Source organism: Oratosquilla oratoria, chromosome 21 (assembly GCF_046742065.1).
Source record: "Oratosquilla oratoria isolate Oo_2021 chromosome 21, ASM4674206v1, whole genome shotgun sequence".
In the NCBI taxonomy this organism is placed as follows: domain Eukaryota; kingdom Metazoa; phylum Arthropoda; class Malacostraca; order Stomatopoda; family Squillidae; genus Oratosquilla; species Oratosquilla oratoria.
In genome coordinates, this window is record NC_134797.1 from 24,272,460 (window position 1) to 24,293,787 (window position 21,328).

At 51.0% G+C, this 21,328-nt stretch overlaps 3 protein-coding genes across 3 annotated transcripts in view; all 3 read right to left on the reverse strand.

Moving 5' to 3' along the window:
* Positions 1-16,301, reverse strand: part of LOC143037034 (uncharacterized) — a 37,380-nt gene extending 21,079 nt beyond the window's left edge. The window contains exons 1-6 of the mRNA XM_076205139.1: positions 16,292-16,301; positions 16,047-16,154; positions 15,812-15,940; positions 15,383-15,561; positions 13,002-14,025; positions 396-1,712 (exon numbers count right to left, since the gene is read on the reverse strand). Of these exons, the coding sequence (XP_076061254.1) occupies positions 396-1,712; positions 13,002-14,025; positions 15,383-15,561; positions 15,812-15,940; positions 16,047-16,154; positions 16,292-16,301 (2,767 nt within the window). The remainder of the gene's footprint in view (positions 1-395; positions 1,713-13,001; positions 14,026-15,382; positions 15,562-15,811; positions 15,941-16,046; positions 16,155-16,291) is intronic.
* LOC143036649 (uncharacterized) lies at positions 1,717-5,598 on the reverse strand (the record flags this gene model as incomplete). The annotated part of the gene is made up of 1 exon (XM_076204207.1): positions 1,717-5,598. A coding segment is annotated over exon 1 (3,882 nt), but the record flags the coding sequence as incomplete, so codon positions are not given.
* A 458-nt stretch (positions 16,302-16,759) lies between the features above and the next one.
* The window catches only part of LOC143036783 (uncharacterized), a 28,611-nt gene continuing 24,042 nt past the window's right edge, over positions 16,760-21,328 (reverse strand). The window contains exons 14-16 of the mRNA XM_076204522.1: positions 20,714-20,834; positions 20,247-20,410; positions 16,760-16,981 (exon numbers count right to left, since the gene is read on the reverse strand). Of these exons, the coding sequence (XP_076060637.1) occupies positions 16,775-16,981; positions 20,247-20,410; positions 20,714-20,834 (492 nt within the window). The 3' untranslated portion in view covers positions 16,760-16,774. The remainder of the gene's footprint in view (positions 16,982-20,246; positions 20,411-20,713; positions 20,835-21,328) is intronic.

Consider the following 21,328-nt stretch of genomic DNA (forward strand, 5'->3'; position numbering starts at 1 on the left):
CGACTGACGCCAGTAGTTGGCTAGCTGATGCCTGTGGACAAAATATGGGCGTGTACTGACCACACAACACGATGTTATCTGCAACAACCGCTAAGCTAATTTAATAGTCCCCTGATCCCGAATATCCAAGACTAATACCACTGTTGAATTATCCGTTTAAGATGTGTCCATACATCAGGTGAACAAATTCAACTGTTGCTTACTACAAACCCGTTAAGATTGTCTTTGTAATTAAGGGTGGAGATGTTGAAAATAAACAGTAAATGTGAAGTTACAAAATCTGTTATTAGGACTTTCATACTTCCAACGATCCAGTCAACACGTACCATTTTGGAAAATGCACTAAAGTTTCAAACAGTATATAAAAAAAAAAAAATCAAATAAATTACACTCACGAATAAATGCCGAAACGTTGTCCCCGTCCGGAATGCTCGCTACCAGATGACCCCAGAGGGCAGTTATGTTCACACCGGAGATTTTCTCAGACACTGTCGAACCACCAGCAACAGGACGAGGAAGTCTTCGGTACAGCAAAGCACCGGAGTAAAGGAGTTGGGCCTGAAGCAGGTTCTGATATTCCTGCAACGACTCAACAGTTTTGGGCACCCGACGACAAAGCTCCTTCAGATCATCGATTTGGTCTATGAAAGTAAACGAAGTCTGAGCAATAATGATGTTGATGGTCTTTGCATGCTCCGCCAGCCTCTGAATGTAATACCAAGAGAAATTATCAACGACACGCGAAGCATCTTCGATGATCATGTCTGCGTATTTGATCAATTTCGGGAGTGTGCGATTCAGATAATTCATTATCTGAACCATGGTAGCTTCTCTCTTTCCTCTTTCTCTACCGTTGCAGTCTATTTCCCAGATGGTTGTCAAAGCCTTAGATTTTTTAATCTTCATAGCAAGGGCAATTATTTGTTCCCTATCAGGCTGTGCAGACGATGTGGAAGACGAGTCTTGTTCAATTGAGGATACTGGTTCCACTTGTTGGTCGCCTAAGTGGTCAGATGAAGCACTCCGTGGTCTGACATCCATCAATGGTATACGCTGCTCATCAGTAGTTTCCTGTTGGGGTGAACTCTCTCTGTGTCGTTTCCTGTTCTTTAACGTTTGTCGTTTCGACCCCAAGGATCGTCGTGCCCGCATCATGATCGAGGATCTTGGGCGAAGTGTTGGCTCCTGTAACTGTACAATAGCAGTCTCTTGAAGCTCTTCCATTGTAACGTTTAGTATTTCACGCCGACTTATGCTGTGTGACTGAGGAGCAGCTTCTGCAAGTATCTGGTCTATAATGTAGATTTCTCCCATCATTTGTGACACTATAGAACACAGCATTTTGCCGACTTCTGCGCCGTCAGCCACAACCTTAGCGAAACTAGATCTTTCACATTCTGGACGCGCCGAAGCACTGAGGCGAACAATATCTTCTTGCAAATCTTCAAGTGTAGACACGTCAACGAAGATTTCACAGTCTTCTTTGCTAATGTACTCTAAACCATCAGGCATCAACTGTTCCAGTTTACGGGATATGTTTTTCTTTAGATTCACGAGAGCTTCCTCGATCTCGCTGACCTGTCCAATCACTTCCGTTGTCGTTCCATCTTCAGTAGCGGTAGAATTAAGTAAGCTCTTTTGCAGATTAGCAAGCACTGTCAAAGATCGTCTCTTGCGTGGACCTTCATCTTCGGCAACTCCTGACACTAGATCTGCAGACAACGGGATAATCGAAAAGGTAGAGTTGTCCCAAGTTTCAACAATACCTACAGAAGTCTTTGATAAATTCTGGTTTAGTCCTTCAACATGTCCAGAGTCCCTAACCTTACCGACAGAAATTGTCCTGTTCCTTCCCTCGGCTGAAAATAAAATTTCCTTTGTATGCATTTCTTTATCTGGTTTAATGTTTACCTTATACCCAGCGTTATTGGTGGTAGTTTTTGTTTCCGAATAATTTTTTTGTTTTGGTCCACTTCTTCCCTCAAAAGTTTCGAACTTAACCGTACTCGAACTAATTTCTTTCGCCAGTGTACCAAATTCTGCGGAAACTTTAAACAGATACTCGCAAAAGACAAATTTGAGATGTACTGAAATAGCCTTATTCGAATGCAACCCTTTCAAGTACTCTACTTGTGCTTTTTCGTCTAATTTTCTAACAAATTCGCGAGCAGTGGGTAATACATCGGTAAAAAGAGACTCGAGCACAAGAAGTGTTCTATTCTCTTGCGAGGTCATTTTCCAAGAGTGAAGCCTCTTACAACCGAAGTCTTTTACGACCAAGTTAACGTATTCTAAACACCTATCTATATTATCTTGGTAAGAACTACCTACTAGGTCATTACCCAATGGGCCCGAATTAGCATCAAGTACCCCCGGTAAACTTTCGACGGCTGTTGTACCACTATTATAACCATCAGTAACCTCAAAACGGATCACCGTCTCACCATCTACGTCTACATTTCCTGGAGTATGTGCATCTTCAATCGGTCTTTCTATAGTAGTGTCTTTTTCAGTTACAGAAGTTTCAAGTACAGAGTCTGACTGAGGTAATGGGAAAAACATTGGTGGCAATAATGGCTGAAGCTGTGGCGTTGGTGAAGGAGGCGGTGAGGGTTGTACCGACTGTGGCAATTGCGTGACCGATGGTAATGTGGGGACATTCGACGGCAAAGTCTCTACGCTGGTCCAGGTAGTCATTTTCGTCATCGTCGTCGTCGACGACCGGGCATATTCGTCATCTGGAGGAAGCGTGTCAGAAGATTCGTCTTCTGGTAAATAATTCGGAATCATTGAATAAGATCCTGTATATCCAGATTCCTTGCTCAGATTACCTGCTACATCACTGGAAGTTTCAGTCCCTGAAGCTGCATTTGCGGTAGCCCCAGTCTCGTGAATGGTTGCCGGGGTCAATTTGCTGGTTGTTGAATTTGAAACCAAAGAAAACAGGCATTTCGATGACAAAGCCAGTTCAAAACATTGAACATACACATTCGATTTCTTGACCCGATTCATCTGGTCTTTGAGAACCATTCGGGCTTTCTCGGCCAAGTTGATGACCTTTGCCATCTTTTCTTCAAGACTGGGACTCAAATTCGGATACTGTTCCAGGGCATTCAGAACAGATGAAAACTCTAGTATCCATTTCGAGGACTTTCCTTCCAAATGATGAGCCATGTCAATCGGACATTCAATTATTCTTCTCAGCATGGAGAGAACTCTCTCCAGATAGTTGTTGACTAGAATATCAAAAGCGGAATACCGGAAGTGTGCAGTTTTGTACATATTCTCGTGTGCTTCAACGACTGTACTCAGAAATCCCTCTACTTTGTACATTCTATTGAGCACGTGTCCTTTCGTAGGAATCCCTCCCGTATTCAACTTCGAAAGCAAAGTTGAAAATTTTGTCTTATTATAGTCGGCCGCGTCCATTGTCGTTGTATTGAATTCGCCCCGCTCCGGCTCGATCTCCGCCATCACATCAAACTCGCTCGCCTCCGTCGTCGTCTCCGCCATCACATCAAACTCGCTCGCCTCCGTCGTCGTCTCCGCCATCACATCAAACTCGCTCGCCTCCGTCGTCGTCTCCGCCATCACATCAAACTCGCTCGCCTCCGTCGTCGTCTCCGCCATCACATCAAACTCGCTCACCTCTGTCGTCGTCGCCGTCACGTCAAATTCACTCGCCTCCGTCGTCGCCGTCACGTCAAATTCACTCGCCTCCGTCGTCGCCGTCACGTCAAATTCACTCGCCTCCGTCGTCGCCGTCACGTCAAATTCACTCGCCTCCGTCGTCGCCGTCACGTCAAATTCACTCGCCTCCGTCGTCGCCGTCACGTCAAATTCACTCGCCTCCGTCGTCGCCGTCACGTCAAATTCACTCGCCTCCGTCGTCGCCGTCACGTCAAATTCACTCGCCTCCGTCGTCGCCGCCATCACATCAAACTCGCTCGCCTCCGTCGTCGCCGCCATCACATCAAACTCGCTCGCCTCCGTCGTCGCCGCCATCACATCAAACTCGCTCGCCTCCGTCGTCTCCTCCATCACATCAATCTCACTCGCCTCCGTCGTCTCCGCCATTACATCAATCTCACTCGCCTCTGTCGTCTCCGCCATCACATCAAACTCGCTCGCCTCTGTCGTCTCCGCCATCACATCAAACTCACTTGCCTCCGTCGTCTCCGCCATCACATCAATCTCGCTCGCCTCCGTAGTCGCCGTCACGTCAAACTCATCCACCCCCGTCGTCTCCGACTTCACCTCCGCCTCTACCGTCACATCAAACCTCCCCGCCACTGTCTCCGCTATCACATCAAATTCGCTCGCCTTCGTCGTTTCCGCCTTCAACTCAGTCTCTTCCGTCACATCAAACTCGCCCGTCACCATTTTCTCCACCGTCACACCAAACTTGTCCTCGTCCGCCTCCGTCGTCACATCAATCTTGTCCGTGTACCCCTCAGGATTCGTCGTCGCATCAGACTCGTCGACCTTAGCCTCGGTCGTCACATCAAACGCGTCTGCCTCCGTCTCCAGCGCCATAAACTCTTCTGCCTCAATCTCCAGTGCCACATCAAACTCGCCCTCTTCCGTCTCCAGCGTCACATCAAACTCGTCCGCCTCCGTCTCTTCCGTCACATCAAACTCGCCCGACATCATTGTCTCCGTCGTCGCATCAAACTCGTCCGTGTCCCCCGACCCCTCCGTCTCTTCCGTCACATCAAACTCGCCCGACATCATCCTCTCCGCCGTCACATCAAACTCGTCCCTGTCCTCTGACGCGTCCGTCACACCGAACTCGACCGTCTCCCCCTCTGTCGTCACACCGAACTCGTCCGCCTCCACCTCAGTCGTCACACCGAACTCCTCCGCCTCCACCTCAGTCGTCACACCGAACTCCTCAGTCTCTGCCCCTGCCTCCATCGTCCTCGCCTCTGTCGTCACAAACTCGTCTGCGTCCGCTTCCGCCGTCACATCATACACGTCCGCCATCGTCGTCGTCATTGTCGTCATACTGGGTTCAACTGTCATCGTCATATCGGGCTCGCCCGCCGCTGTCGTCGTCGTCGCCATATCGGGCTCGCCCGCCGCTGTCGTCGTCGTCGCCATATCGGGCTCGCCCGCCGCTGTCGTCGTCGTCGCCATATCGGGCTCGCCCGCCGCTGTCGTCGTCGTCGCCATATCGGGCTCGCCCACCGCTGTCGTCGTCGCCATATCGGGCTCGCCCGCCACTGTCGTCGTCGTCGTTGTTGTCGCCGCCATATCGGGCTCGCCCGCCGCTGTCGTCGTCGTTGCCATATCGGGCTCGCCCGCTGCTGTCGTCGTCATATCGGACTCGCCCACTGCTGTCGTCGTCATATCGGACTCGCCCACTGCTGTCGTCGTCATATCGGACTCGTCCATTGCAGTCGTCGCCGTATCGGGCTCGCCCATTATTGTCGTCGTCGTCGCCGTATCGGGCTCACCCATTGTCGTAGCCGTATCGGGCTCGCCCATTGCCGTCGTCGTCGTCGCCGTATCGGGCTCGCCCATTGCCGTCGTCGTCGTCGCCGTATTGGGCTCGCCCATTGCCGTCGTCGTCGTCGCCGTATCGGGCTCGCCCATTGCCGTCGTCGTCGTCGCCGTATCGGGCTCGCCCATTGCCGTCGTCGTCGTCGCCGTATTGGGCTCGCCCATTGCCGTCGTCGTCGTCGCCGTATCGGGCTCGCCCATTGCCGTCGTCGTCGTCGCCGTATCGGGCTCGCCCATTGCCGTCGTCGTCGTCGCCGTATTGGGCTCGCCCATTGCCGTCGTCGTCGTCGCCGTATCGGACTCGCCCATTGCCGTCGCCGTATCGGGCTCGCCCATTGTCGTCGTCGTCGCCATATCGGGCTCACCCATTGTCGTCGTCGTCGTCGCCGCCGCCGCCGCCGCATCGTGCTCGCCCATTGCCGTCGTCGTCGCCGCATCGTGCTCGCCCATTGTCGTCGTCGTCGCCGCATCGTGCTCGCCCATTGTCGTCGTCGTCGCCGCATCGTGCTCGCCCATTGTCGTCGTCGTCGCCGCATCGTGCTCGCCCATTGTCGTCGTCGTCGCCGCATCGTGCTCGCCCATTGTCGTCGTCGTCGTCGCCGTATCGTGCTCGCCCATTGTCGTCGTCGTCGTCGCCGTATCGTGCTCGCCCATTGTCGTCGTCGTCGTCGCCGCATCGTGCTCGCCCATTGTCGTCGTCGTCGCCGCATCGTGCTCGCCCATTGTCGTCGTCGTCGCCGCATCGTGCTCGCCCATTGTCGTCGTCGTCGCCGTATCGTGCTCGCCCATTGTCGTCGTCGTCGCCGTATCGGGCTCGCCCATTGTCGTCGTCGTCGCCGTATCGGGCTCGCCCTTTGTCGTCGTCGCCGTATCGGGCTCGCCCATTGTCGTCGTCGTCGCCGTATCGGGCTCGCCCATTGTCGTCGTCGTCGTCGCCGTATCGGGCTCGCCCATTGTCGTCGTCGTCGCCGTATCGGGCTCGCCCATTGTCGTCGTCGTCGCCGTATCGGGCTCGCCCATTGTCGTCATCGTCGTCGTATCGGGCTCGCCCATTGTCGTCATCGTCGTCGTATCGGGCTCGCCCATTGTCGTCATCGTCGTCGTATCGGGCTCGCCCATTGTCGTCGTCGTCGTCGCCGTATCGGGCTCGCCCATTGTCGTCGTCGTCGCCGTATCGGGCTCGCCCATTGTCGTCGTCGTCGCCGTATCGGGCTCGCCCATTGTCGTCGTCGTCGCCGTATCGGGCTCGCCCATTGTCGTCGTCGTCGCCGTATCGGGCTCGCCCATTGTCGTCGTCGTCGCCGTATCGGGCTCGCCCATTGTCGTCGTCGTCGCCGTATCGGGCTCGCCCATTGTCGTCGTCGTCGCCGTATCGGGCTCGCCCATTGTCGTCGTCGTCGCCGTATCGGGCTCGCCCATTGTCGTCGTCGTCGCCGTATCGGGCTCGCCCATTGTCGTCGTCGTATCGGGCTCGCCCATTGTCGTCATCGTCGTCGTATCGGGCTCGCCCATTGTCGTCATCGTCGTCGTATCAGGCTCGCCCATTGTCGTCATCGTATCAGGCTCGCCCATTGTCATCGTCGTCGTATCGGGTTCACCCATTGTCGTCATCGTCGTCGTATCGGGCTCACCCATTGTCGTCGTCACCGTATCGGGCTCGCCCATTGTCGTCGTCGTCGTCGCCGTATCGGGCTCGCCCATTGTCGTCGTCGTCGTCGTTTCGGGCTCGCCCATCGTCGTCGTCGTCGCTGTATCGGGCTCGCCCATCGTCGTCGCCGTATCGGGCTCGCCCATCGTCGTCGTCGTCGCCGTATCGGGCTCGCCCATCGTCGTCGTCGCCGTATCGGGCTCGCCCATCGTCGTCGTCGTCGCCGTATCGGGCTCGCCCATCGTCGTCGTCGTCGTCGTCGCCGTATCGGGCTCGCCCATCGTCGTCGTCGTCGCCGTATCGGGCTCGCCCATCGTCGTCGTCGCCGCCGTATCGGGCTCGCCCATTGTCGTCGTCGCCGCCGTATCGGGCTCGCCCATTGTCGTCGTCGCCGCCGTATCGGGCTCGCCCATTGTCGTCGTCGCCGCCGTATCGGGCTCGCCCATTGTCGTCGTCGCCGCCGTATCGGGCTCGCCCACTGTCGTCGTCGTCGTCGCCGTATCGGGCTCGCCCATTGTCGTCGTCGTCGCCGTATCGGGCTCGCCCATTGTCGTCGTCGTCGCCGTATCGGGCTCGCCCATTGTCGTCGTCGTCGCCGTATCGGGCTCGCCCATTGTCGTCGTCGTCGCCGTATCGGGCTCGCCCATTGTCGTCGTCGTCGCCGTATCGGGCTCGCCCCTTGTCGTCGTCGTCGCCGTATCGGGCTCGCCCATTGTCGTCGTCGTCGCCGTATCGGGCTCGCCCATTGTCGTCGTCGTCGCCGTATCGGGCTCGCCCATTGTCGTCGTCGTCGCCGTATCGGGCTCGCCCATTGTCGTCGTCGTCGCCGTATCGGGCTCGCCCATTGTCGTCGTCGTATCGGGCTCGCCCATTGTCGTCGTCGTCGTATCGGGCTCGCCCATTGTCGTCGTCGTCGTATCGGGCTCGCCCATTGTCGTCGTCGTATCGGGCTCGCCCATTGTCGTCGTCGTATCGGGCTCGCCCATTGTCGTCGTCGTCGCCGTATCGGGCTCACCCATTGTCGTCGTCGTATCGGGCTCACCCATTGTCGTCGTCGTCGTCGTATCGGGCTCACCCATTGTCGTCGTCGTCGTCGTATCGGGCTCACCCATTGTCGTCGTCGTCGTCGTATCGGGCTCACCCATTGTCGTCGTCGTCGTCGTATCGGGCTCACCCATTGTCGTCGTCGTCGTCGTATCGGGCTCACCCATTGTCGTCGTCGTCGTCGTATCGGGCTCACCCATTGTCGTCGTCGTCGTCGTATCGGGCTCACCCATTGTCGTCGTCGTCGTCGTATCGGGCTCACCCATTGTCGTCGTCGTCGTCGTATCGGGCTCGCCCATTGTCGTCGTCGTCGTCGTATCGGGCTCGCCCATTGTCGTCGTCGTCGTCGTATCGGGCTCGCCCATTGTCGTCGTCGTCGTCGTATCGGGCTCGCCCATTGTCGTCGTCGTCGTATCGGGCTCGCCCATTGTCGTCGTCGTCGTCGTATCGGGCTCGCCCATTGTCGTCGTCGTCGTCGTATCGGGCTCGCCCATTGTCGTCGTCGTCGTCGTATCGGGCTCGCCCATTGTCGTCGTCGTCGTATCGGGCTCGCCCATTGTCGTCGTCGTCGTATCGGGCTCGCCCATTGTCGTCGTCGTCGTATCGGGCTCGCCCATTGTCGTCGTCGTCGTATCGGGCTCGCCCATTGTCGTCGTCGTCGTCGTATCGGGCTCGCCCATTGTCGTCGTCGTCGTCGTATCGGGCTCGCCCATTGTCGTCGTCGTCGTATCGGGCTCGCCCATTGTCGTCGTCGTCGTCGTATCGGGCTCGCCCATTGTCGTCGTCGTCGTCGTATCGGGCTCGCCCATTGTCGTCGTCGCCGCATCGGGCTCGCCCATTGTCGTCGCCGTATCGGGCTCGCCCATTGTCGTCGCCGTATCGGGCTCGCCCATTGTCGTCGCCGTATCGGGCTCGCCCATTGTCGTCGCCGTATCGGGCTCATCCATTGTCGTCGTCGTCGTCGTTGTCGTCGTCGTATCGGGCTCGCCCATTGTCGTCGTCGTCGTATCGGGCTCGCCCATTGTCGTCGTCGTCGTTGTCGCCGTATCGGGATCGCCCATTGTTGTCGTCGTCGCCGTATCGGGCGCGCCCATTGTCGTCGTCGTCGCCGTATCGGGCTCGCCCATTGTCAGCGTCGTCGTCGCCGTATCGGGCTTTCCCATTGTCAGCGTCGTCGTCGCCGTATCGGGCTCGCCCATTGTCAGCGTCGTCGTCGCCGTATCGGGCTTTCCCATTGTCAGCGTCGTCGTCGCCGTATCGGGCTCGCCCATTGTCAGCGTCGTCGTCGCCGTATCGGGTTTGCCCATTGTTAGCGTCGTCGTCGCCGTATCGGGTTTGCCCATTGTTAGCGTCGTCGTCGCCGTATCGGGGTTGCCCATTGTCAGCGTCGTCGTCGCCGTATCGGGCTTGCCCATTGTCAGCGTCGTCGTCGCCGTATCGGGCTTGCCCATTGTCAGCGTCGTCGTCGCCGTATCGGGCTTGCCCATTGTCAGCGTCGTCGTCGCCGTATCGGGCTTGCCCATTGTCAGCGTCGTCGTCGCCGTATCGGGCTTGCCCATTGTCAGCGTCGTCGCCGCCGTATCGGGCTTGCCCATTGTCAGCGTCTTCATCGCCGTATCGGGCTTGCCCATTGTCAGCGTCTTCATCGCCGTATCGGGCTTGCCCATTGTCAGCGTCTTCGTCGCCGTATCGGGCTTGCCCATTGTCAGCGTCGTCGTCGCCGTATCGGGCTTGCCCATTGTCAGCGTCGTCGTCGCCGTATCGGGCTTGCCCATTGTCAGCGTCGTCGTCGCCGTATCGGGCTCGCCCATTGTCAGCATCGTCGTCGCCGTATCGGGCTCGCCCATTGTCAGCATCGTCGTCGCCGTATCGGGCTCGCCCATTGTCAGCGTCGTCGTTGCCGTATCGGGCTCGCCCATTGTCAGCGTCGTCGTTGCCGTATCGGGCTCGCCCATTGTCAGCGTCGTCGTTGCCGTATCGGGCTCGCCCATTGTCAGCGTCTTCGTCGCCGTATCGGGTTTGCCCATTGTCATCGTCGTCCTCGCCGTATCGGGCTCGGCCATTGTCATCGTCGTCGTCGCCGTATCGGGGTTGCCCATTGTCAGTGTCGTCGTCGCCGTATCGGGCTTCCCCATTGTCAGCGTCGTCGTCGCCGTATCGGGCTTGCCCATTGTCGTCGCCGTATCGGGCTTGCCCATTGTCGTCGCCGTATCGGGCTTGCCCATTGTCGTCGCCGTATCGGGCTTGCCCATTGTCGTCGTCGTCGTATCGGACTCGCCCGCTGTCGTCGTCGTCGTCATATCAAGCTCACCCGTAACACTCATTGTAACAGGCTCACCTGTTTTCTCCATTGTGAAATTTGACTCTCCCTTTGTCATCGTTGTAGAACTGGGCTTACCTGCCGTCACCGTTGTTGTAGAATCTGGCTTCTCCGTTGGCTCCACCGAGTTCACCCATGAATCTAACTCGTCCGTTAGCTCTGTTACCGGTTTCGAAGTCTTGGGTTCGCCCACTAATATAGTGGTACTCCTCGACTCTGGCTTCTCCATCCGTCCTATCGTCACTGTCGGTGACCCGGGATCGCTCGGAGTCATCCAATCAGATCCTCCCGCCGCCATTACAGCAGACTCCGTCAACGACTTAGGGTTTTCCCCTGCCACTTCAGTCGATATCCTCGGAAACTCGAAGTCTCCCTTAATGGTCGCATCTAGTTCGCCGGTCGCCACTTCCTTCATCGGGATTGTATTTAGTTTGCCTAATGGCTTGCTCAACGACTCGATCTCTTTCCATGTATCTATACCCATGGTAGTGGTCTTCACAAGAGCTGCAAGGGGCTCGCCCATTAGTCCCGTCAGAATACCCAGATCGCCAGGTTTCGTCTGGGTTACCCTCTTCAATTCAGTCTCTGTCATGTCAGTGTTGGTATCCACTACCATAGGGTCTTCAAACTCAATTACTACCGATCTTCCCTGTACCTTTATGTTTTTCTTCTTTTTCTTTTTACTCTTCTTTCCCACAATTCTCGCCTCTGAATCCTCCTCTGGTACAACCAACAAACCTACCACGTCACCATATTGCTGGTTCAAGTCAGTCGTCGACTTCACGATTGTGCCGGAGGCAAGAGAACTTGGGAGCATCTCTTCTGAAACTTTAGTTTCTTCCTTTCTCTTATTTTGCTTACGCTTTCGCTTTGCGCGTTGGCGTTGTCGTTCGCCCGTTTTACCTTGCCCTCTACCTAACACATCGGCCGCTGAAAGGCTTCCCCCCAGTTCTCGATCCACCGAGGAGGATGTCTCAGGTACTTCACCACTTCCTTCATCCTGAACTTGTGGAGGTTCTGCAAGAGATTTTTCAAACTCCTCCTCAAGCACAGAGCTAATATTCCAACTAGCCTCTCCATCTCGCCCAGCCCCAATAAACGGCAATGCGTCACTTTCCTTGCTCTTGTTCCCTTTACATCCCTTCCTTTCGCCGTCTTCCCTTCTTTCGCCAAGAGGTGGACGTGGACTATCCACTTCAGACTCTGAAATGGTATCACGTGACATGGGAGGAACTATTCTAAAAGCACCTTCAAGTTCAGTGTTCAAAATGCCACCGTTATTAGATTGCACCGTTTCATCTTTAAGTGATGTTATTTCTCTATTTTCCATAGGGGACTCTCTCTTGACGACTGTGTGTAGATCCGTTAACATTGCATTTTGTCTGTTCTGGCGACTTTCCTCTTCCAAGCTACTTGATAAGGTACTCCTATTCGAAATGCCCTTCAGCAAATCATACATTTCCATTTCCAATAAAGAGGCCTTTAGATCTGGAAGTCCCGCATTAACATTTTCTTTCTTTCTACGCGTGCGAGTTCTCTCCCTTTCATTTTTTATTTCATCTAAATCATAGTCGTCCTCAACCAGCAAACGAAAGCTAACACGTCTGTTAGCATCTAGACCCTTTTCTTTTCTCTTTTTCAAATAATGGACTTTATTCAGGCTTCCCAATGCTATAGGCACATCTTTCATAGCAGTGCCTGACTTCCGACTATATTCATTGACAAGTCCTATCCCTCTAGGTTTTTCCATATAGCTTGAGGCTTTGACCACTCTACTCTCCCAAGGCCTACTTCCTACCTTATTTAGTCCCTCGATATTTGCCATACCAACTTGTTCCATAGAATCTCCACTCCCTTCTGACTGATCTACATTATCCCCATGAGAATATCTTTCACCCAGGTCCGACAATGACACCATAGGAAATGCAAGCGTGGAATGAAAACCGTCAACATTTTTTGTTTTACCGATCACCATCTCATTGACAAAGGATCCTAGATTTTTAGCAGTATCCATACCTATTCCATAACGAGATTCAAATTGCGCACTTTCCTTTTCCTCTTCAAATTCAACAACGCCCTTCCCGATGCTTTTCTTTGACGACCCTTTAGGCAAATGATCTCCGCCAAGTGTTTGGACATGTGTGTTGAACTCCTTGGGTATCTTTCCTGTGAAATCAGGGTTTGTCTTTTCCCCAGTACTACCCATATGTTCACTCACACGACTGGAATCTACAGTACTCTTGAAATCAACGTTAAAGCTAAAACTACCTATAGCTGCATCACTATTCTCGTTAGCCTGTCCTACGTCATTCCAGTATCCTTTCTCGCCTTCGACACCCCATCCCAGTCTCCCACTTTCGTATTCATCATGATCATCTACAGTGTGGTCAACTAAGGAACGTTTTCTTCTAGAATTAAGCACGTCTGTCGTTGAAGTTTTCCCAACTGTCTCTATGTAGTTTAGAAACTTGGAAGACAACTCACCTGTGACGAACCGCTGTAAGAAAGTTATGTGATCATGCACTGGATTACAAGATGCGTAGTTCATAATTGCACCCGTCGTCTCGTTTATGGTTTTTCTTAGGCCATACCGATGGGCTTCCAACTTTTCCGTCCAGTGCTCTAGCAAGATCTGTGCAATATTCCCATCAGGTGTTAAACTAGATGTATTCTTGACGTCTGTATTGTTCCAGTCCTCAATTACGCATCGCAGTTCAATCTGCAACGCTTTTGCGAGGTCACCAACAGTCTGGATGATCTCTTCATGGTCGTTAGTGTTGCTTTTTGTGTCCGCCAAAATCGGATTAGAGAGTTTCACCTTGTAAATGACGACAAGATCCTCCATGTGGTCGACAAACTTCTCGTAATTTCTTAATTCTTGTTCGTGCCACGATTTCACGTCCATGCACAATTCCAGGTACCCAAGGTTTAAACTCTTGGGTATATAAGAACAGCCAGATTCAGAAACTAAATCTAGATATCGTAGCCATATCCTATATGCAAGATCAAGCAAGGTTCTGCTCACAGTACCCAAGTGCTCTCTCTTTGAGAGATCTATCACATTCTTTTCTAATAAATCTCTCTTCAAACTCTCCTCTACTGCCATCTCGTTAAGTAAACATTTGATGTAATTATTGGGCTGAAGTTCTAAATTTAGTTCACCACCGGAACTGAACTGTATGCATTGAATGTCGTTGGAAGTACATCCACTCCCCAAGTCTTCTATATTCTTCACGTCCTTTCCAATGGATTCCAGAGTTTCCAAGAGCCACCCTTCCCCGTAGTCAGGTGTCATCGATCTGCACAAGTCTAAATCACGTTGTCTCATAAGGGTATTCTGCTCGCCATCCCTCACTGTGTAGTATTCATCATAGATTTCTTCCACTTGTTCGATTTCTGGCGTAACCCACTGTCCATCATTCATAAGATGAAGGTGACCTATGTTCTTTGGACCCTCAAGAATCTGATGTCCATGACGAAGAAGAAACTCGTGTTTCCCGTCCTTTATCTGAAAGTAGAAAAGTAGAAACTTCACGTCAACAGCTCAGTATTGATATAGTAAGGTGAATCAGTTGATCATATAGAAACACTAACAATCAAACCGCTGGAATCCTCAAGCCCAACAAATTTCATTACTACAATCGGCTCTTATGATTGGAATTTTATTCTATCGAAATCCTGATAACTATTCCACAGGAGTGAGTTTTGAATAAAAACTTGTTCAAGGGAACTAGACACACAAGCTTCAAGATTCCGAATTACTATGAAACATGGCAATTGAGAAGTTTTCGACCAGAAGCCGTGCTAATAACAGCAAGTCTAGTTTGACTTGGGTGAAGGACTAGCAGGTGTTAATACTAGTTAATCTGACCTCTGTTCATTAACCTAATCAAAGACTACAGGTCCCTCTATTGTAAACGAGATAGTTTAGCATCAGCTACCGTGATTATGAAGATTACTTTTCAAATTAGTACGACCCTTTAGCTCCTTGAGAGCAGAGGTCGACCTAATTTCTTACGCATTTCCATACTTATGTATTGCTGTTCTTTAGCCTCCTGGAGACCAACAAAATTGTGAGCAGTCCAATAACCACCACTAGCTTTCAGTTTGTCGCCTCGCTCTAAATTGCCCTCCCCTCCCCTGGGGATTGTTCAATGGACTTCAGGTTAAGGACCCCCTCACTCAAGTCTATTGTGGCCAAATGTGAAAGTATTTGAATTAGCTAATACTAGATTTCTAGTCCAGCTGGGGTGGGGATAGGGGATTGAACATTGTCCCGATCTGCTCTAGATCTTTTACTGGAGACCATGGCTCTCGGGTAACCCCAGATAACTGGAAACGGCTATAGGTTGATTGATTTTATGAGTTTTTGGCCGACGGCCAGGCACTGGGACCAAAATGATCATTCAGCGCCAGAATTTTTTTTTAGGTCGGAGGGAGGGGACAGCAAGCGGAAGAGAAGGGAAGAGTGGAAAAGGAAGTCTAAGAGGAAGCCGTGTGCGGGGAAACAAGAGCCCCGCCCGGGGATCGGCATTAGTCGCCTCTTACGACACGCAGCCGACGTGGCGGGGGCTATATTCTATACTGAAACGGCTATAGGATCGGCCCACATGTCACTCAAGGTAGAAACTTTTTTACGGGTATGGCTAGGGTGGGATATTTCAAAACTAGTGATCGGAGGTTGATTACTTTTAAAGTAGTTCCTGTGGCCTGCGAAGGTCGATCGAAGTGCTCGTTTTGTGATCAGAACTATATTTTTGCGTGTATTGTGTGGTGCAAGTGGAAGATTGTAGACGAGTAAAAGGGTCTTCCGACATGCAACTTGGTGGCATTTTTACTTGTTACCGAACTTTCAATTTACTAACCATTTCGTCGAAGTCACCCCATACATTTATCTTCTCGACTTCCAGATCACTGAAGACCAGCAAATTGACATGGTAAGCGAGGTTACGATCATTGATGATCAGCTCTGATGTACCGACACCGTTGAGATGACCTTGCACTTTCATGTCTTCCATTTCCAAGTTAGCATACAAGTTTTTCGCTGAAGGGTTAGAAAAGCTATTAGAATACCAATCCTTAACCGACTTTACAATTACGATTAGAAGATACCAGATTAAAATAGGTAGCTTTTGCTCATGCGGAACACGAATTGTGTATTGCTTTTAAACTATTACATTTAATATGAAAACCAAACTGCTGAATTACTCCATGCAGTTCAAATGCATTCACAGCTCTTCAGAGCTCAAGTTATACCCAAAATCCCAAACATTTCCCATAGTGTCAACACGTACCTGTGATGACCTGATGATTGGAGTAATTCTTTTGGAAGATCCGGTCCTCAAGTGACGTCATGTCGTACCCAGAGATCCGATCCACGGCGAGGTTGAACGGGTGCACGATGTCCAAAGCCTCGATGTTCCCTGGATGCAGGGCAATCACGTAAAACAAAGGGCAGATAACCGATTACGACAAGGATCGGTTTCTATGATGGTGACCTAGAAATTACGATAACTGATAAACACTCACCCTCAATGGTGTAGTTTCCACTACGGAGTACGATTGTATCGAGATGTATCCCGTTCACTAATTCTGCCGAGAAGTTGCTGGTGACGAGATTGTCGCAGGTGACCGAGCCTTTTGTGAAGAAGCGGAAGGTTAAAGTACTGCGATATTATAATTCTGTTAGCATTATGTACAGATGTACGTATAAGTGATGCGTCATTGTGTGTGTGTTCGTACGTATAGCAAGCATGAATGTTCCAGAACTTTACAAACTGCCATTTCTGTTTACATGATTATCATTTTTTGTAATGCGAAAGTTGAATGAACGAGATATAGATTATTAATACTATTAAATTTAAATTGTATAACTTTGCCGATTTTGTTTTAATACCAGACTTTTCTATAAGACTGATTTAAAAGAGGTTAAGCTAACTTTTTAGCAAAGTCTGTACAATTTGGCGTTACCCGTTTGTTGCACCACGTTCTCCAATAAAGATAAAATCCCGTCAGTATATCATGTTTAACCATTCCTTTCCATCTTAGGACGAGAAAACTATACTACGTGCTGTTTTGACTTCGACCGAAGCAGCAAGTTACCTTTGTTCTGTGGGCAGGAACAGCAAGAGGAAGCTGTCACCAAGCCATTAGGATGAAAACCAGGTATATGTAGTTCGGAGGAGAGATAGTAGGCTGCACCACACAAGGTTAAAGTGGAGAAGGAGAGGGGGGAGGAGGAGTAGTGAGAGAAAGAGCTACTTGCCCTGGAGTGATTGTATCCCGTCGACGAACAAAATTGTTTGGTGGTCGAAGGTAACACTGTCAACTGTTCCATCAACCTGTAGTTTGTCGACCTGTAGGACGCCCTCAACGATGAGCTTGTGCGGGCTGATGAAGGAGCCATTCACAGTCATGTAGTCAGCCAGGGGCAGGCCGTTGAGTTTGTCTACTTCTGTTGAAGACTAGAACGTGGAAGAGTAAATGTTAAAAGTGAAGCGGAAGTTTATTCAGAGCGTGAATCTTTTTTTTTTTTTTTTTTTTTACAGACGTTACTTGCTCGGCTGGAGTAGGGGTAAACATGATGGCCTTTGCTGAAATTTTGGGATTGAAGACCATTTGCCGTCGCGTGTCGACAACTTTGACCAAATCGTTCACCTACCTTGTTTCCTCCAAACGCCACCCAGAGAGGAAGAATAGATTTAGAATAATCTTGTGTGCTCTACAAGTAGGATGCAGTTGCTCTTTTACTGGACAAAGGAACAAATGTGATCAAAGGTAGTTTGACCAAACTTCAGACTATTTTGTCGAGCTTAGATGTTTCTACCTGGCAAGTGTCACCTTTAGAGGAAAAGTGATCGTGTAAATACTAGGAGGGTACATTAAGCTCCAGGTCAGGGGCGGGTAACCTCCGGCCCGCGAAGGCCTAGCGTCCGGCCCGCGAAGGCCTAGCGTCCGGCCCGCCACCCTGCTAGGCATTATTATTGCAATCCGGCCCGCGAAACTCCCAACAAAAGGAGAAAAAAAAATATATATATATATAAGATATAAAGTTTTCAAATAAATTAAATTATTGGATTACTTTATATTCAATTAGTAATACTAGTTGCAGCAGTTGCAGCAGCAGCATGTATGTAGTATGTAGAAATTTAAGCTAGATCAGATTAGCGAGGTTCTAGAAAAGCCCAAGTTTACACTAGATTCTGCTAAACTTTTAATGGGGAGTTTCAAAATTGCAGAATGCTGAGGCTGAAAATGTGACGCGCGCCAGTTATGAAGTCTCCCGCATCCTTGCTTGCCGAATGAAGCCATTCGCGGATGGGGACTTCAGGGAATGCCTCCTCGCTGTAGTGGACTCTTCTGTCCAGAGCAGCCTTCTGCCTTTGAGAGCGTGAGCCTTTCGCCACGCACGGTTCATCGTCGCATCGAGGATATGTCGGACAACGTGCACGACTCACTCAAAACACGCAGCTCGAACTTCGTCGCCTTTCCCCTCGCTCTGGATGAGAGCACCGACACAAAGGACACGGCCCATCTGGCCGTTTTCATCCGCGGCGTCACCGCTGACCTTCAGGTGTGTGAGGAATTCTTCCAGCTTATCCCGCTGCGCGGCACCACCACTGGGAAAGACATCTGCGACGCTGTGCTTCAGTGTGTTTATCAACACTCCCTGGACCTCTCCCGTCTTGTGGGCGTGACGACCGACGGTGCCCTACGTCAGAAGAACCTTCCCCACGCTGATCAATTCTGATCCGCGGTGGCTAGCTCGCTTGGCCCTGCTCACGCACATCACGGCGCACCTGAACACCCTCAACATGATGCTGCAAGGCAAAGATATTCTCGTGGCACACATGTACGCACACAATACTGCCTTCGAGGTTCAGCTGCGCTTGTGGGAGGCTCAATTGGCCTCTGGTCAGTTTGTGCATTTTCTTCGCCTTGCTGCTTGTGCCCCTCACGACGTGGACCTGGACACTTGAGTTGGTGTCGTCACCTCTCTACGTGAGGAATTTGTTTCCCGTTTTGCAGGAGTCAGGCTGCTGGCTGGGGACTTCAAGCTTTTCACTGCTCCCTTTGACTTCCCCGTGGAAGACGCCCCTGCCTCCCTACAGATGGAGTTGGTGGAGTTGGTGGAGTTGGTGGAGCTACTGTGCAACGATGAAATGAAGGCGACGTTCCGCACTTCTTTCCCGTTGTCCTTCTTCCGCGACATCGCATTGTGGTCATGTTCGGCAGCACCTACTGTTGCGAACAACAACTCCAAAATGAAGTACACGAAGTCTCACCTTCGCTTCCAGCTCTCAGACCGCCACCTCAACGACACTTCCGTTTACTTCAACCATCGAGCCAGACATGGAAATGCTTCATGGCAAACAGCACCAGCAGTCTCGTTGATTTGTAGGGTGTTCAATGCAATTTGTGTAATTTATTCATTGTATTCAATGTATTGTACAAAATAGAGATTCTGGGGATTTCGTTTTTCACTTCGTCCCGCGGCCTCCTTCCAAAAGTCATCTGGTCCTCACTCTTAGAAGGTTGCCCGTCCCTGCTCTAGGTTTAAGAGCTAGGAAATTTGGAGGACCATATTACCCAAAGGTCAAGTTTCTATTACTAGACAACAGCCAGCGACCATTAAATTGGTCCACAATTCAAATAGCATATGGGTATGGGTAGGGCGAGGCAATTTAAGACGAGGCCTTTGGTGTTGTCTGTCCAATGGCTAGATAAAGGGAAGTTCTTGGCAAAGCCTATTCTGTATGTAATGCTTAGCGCTGGATGATCTAAACGCAGTTTTGCTAGTGTGGTGGTTCTTCGAGGGAGGGATTCTTCAAAGGCTAATATATTATATACAGGAGTGAATAGTTTCTCTGCATAAATTTCATCTATAAAACATGCCAAGGACTAAGGGCTCTCGGATGGTAAATCTTAACAAGGTTATTGGTATCCACCTCTACGTTTTTAACATCAGCCAAGAACCATCTAAATGTTATAACGTTGTCCGAACTCCATTCTCCCAAATGAAACTTAGAGTACACCTATCCATCTTGTTTCCCATCTATGTGTTATGTGAAATAGTTCTTAAATTCTGTGTGGTAAAGGAAGCCGTATAGTATGAGCATCACTTTAGGATTACTATTTGAATAAATGGAAGCTCACTGGCCGAGCGGGTTAGGGAGTCGTTGCTTGCGGCGAAGGTCGAGGGGATGGCAGTTCGATCGTTGCTTGCGGCGAAGGTCGAGGGGATGGCAGTTCGATCCCTGCCTGCGGCGAAGGTCGAGGGGATGGTAGTTCGATCCCTACCACCGGCGAAGTTGGACCAAGGACATTGGTCATTAAATTTCACTATACAAAGCCCCGACAAAGGGGGAGTTTGACGTTAAGCCATATTGAATAAACTTCATGAAACGTGGCAGAACATTTTCCCGATGTTACCACGCCGAGTTGGTGTCACAGGTGAGACAAATGGGATGGGGTGTAGGTAATCTTTGTTATGATCCTGGAAAGTGGTACCCATTGCACTATACAACTTCCTTTACTATATACAGAATTAAAAAATTACAAATAACAGATTGAAAATCAGAGAGGTATGTACAAAGTTGATTTGGCACGACGTATGCCACACCTTGAACGGACTGAGCACACAGGCTGTTGTCCGGCATCAAGCTGATAATATTGCAATCCCAACGTTTTTACCACATTTCATGCACGGGGACTTTAACATTTCCTTACCGTGAGAACCAAGTCATTGAACGTCTGAGTCAACGTGAGAGGCTGAGTTCCGTTCAATGGAACGACGTCATCCCAAGTTATCGCTTTTTCTTCACCAAACATTCCAACGGAGAGGTTCTCCACATTGGCATCTTCAAGGACGAGCATGTCGAAAGTCAAGCGCTCTGCGAAGAACAAGCAGAAGGCATTCAACATCGAAGATATAAAATTTTGCTAGATGGAAGCTGTAGGATAGAATGTGGGTGGGCATTCGAGGCATGTAGGGGGAGTCACCCTCTGTAGGCAAGGTTCTTAAAAATATCTCACTTGATTAAAGTCCATTTTATGGCGAGATCCCAGTGAAACTAACAAGGGGAACCTTCCCTTTTGTAGGGGGACACCAAAGCATTCTATGAAATTTTCATTCAAGCGGGAGAGCGTTACCACGACGGAGGGGCGAAGCCGATGTTTTAGTTTCCTTCACTGACCTGGCCATGTGGAGATTCCCACGCGCAGTTTCGTCTCCATCTTCTGGGTAAGGTTGTCCACAAGTTCCCGAAGGCCATTGCTCGTGTCCGTCAGGTTCTCAAGATCCAGTTGAACCAAACCCTGAAATTTGGAACCAAAACGTACAGTGACCCTGGTCATTTTAAGAGGGAAGAACATTCATCCCGGTTTTAAAGTACTCAGGGAGCGAAGCTTTTGAGCCTCGCCCTCCACACAGAGATACCGATCCCCATACCCCACTCCTACGCACAAAGACAGGTCGCGCACGAGCACGCACACACGCGCACACAGAGACCGATACAGACCGCGAGAGACAGATAGGGACAGATACAGACCGCGAGACACAGATACAGACCGCGAGACACAGATACAGACCGCGAGACACAGATACAGACCGCGAGACACAGATACAGACCGCGAGACACAGATACAGACCGCGAGACACAGATACAGACCGCGAGACACAGATACAGACCGCGAGACACAGATACAGACCGCGAGACACAGATACAGACCGCGAGACACAGATACAGACCGCGAGACACAGATACAGACCGCGAGACACAGATACAGACCGCGAGACACAGATACAGACC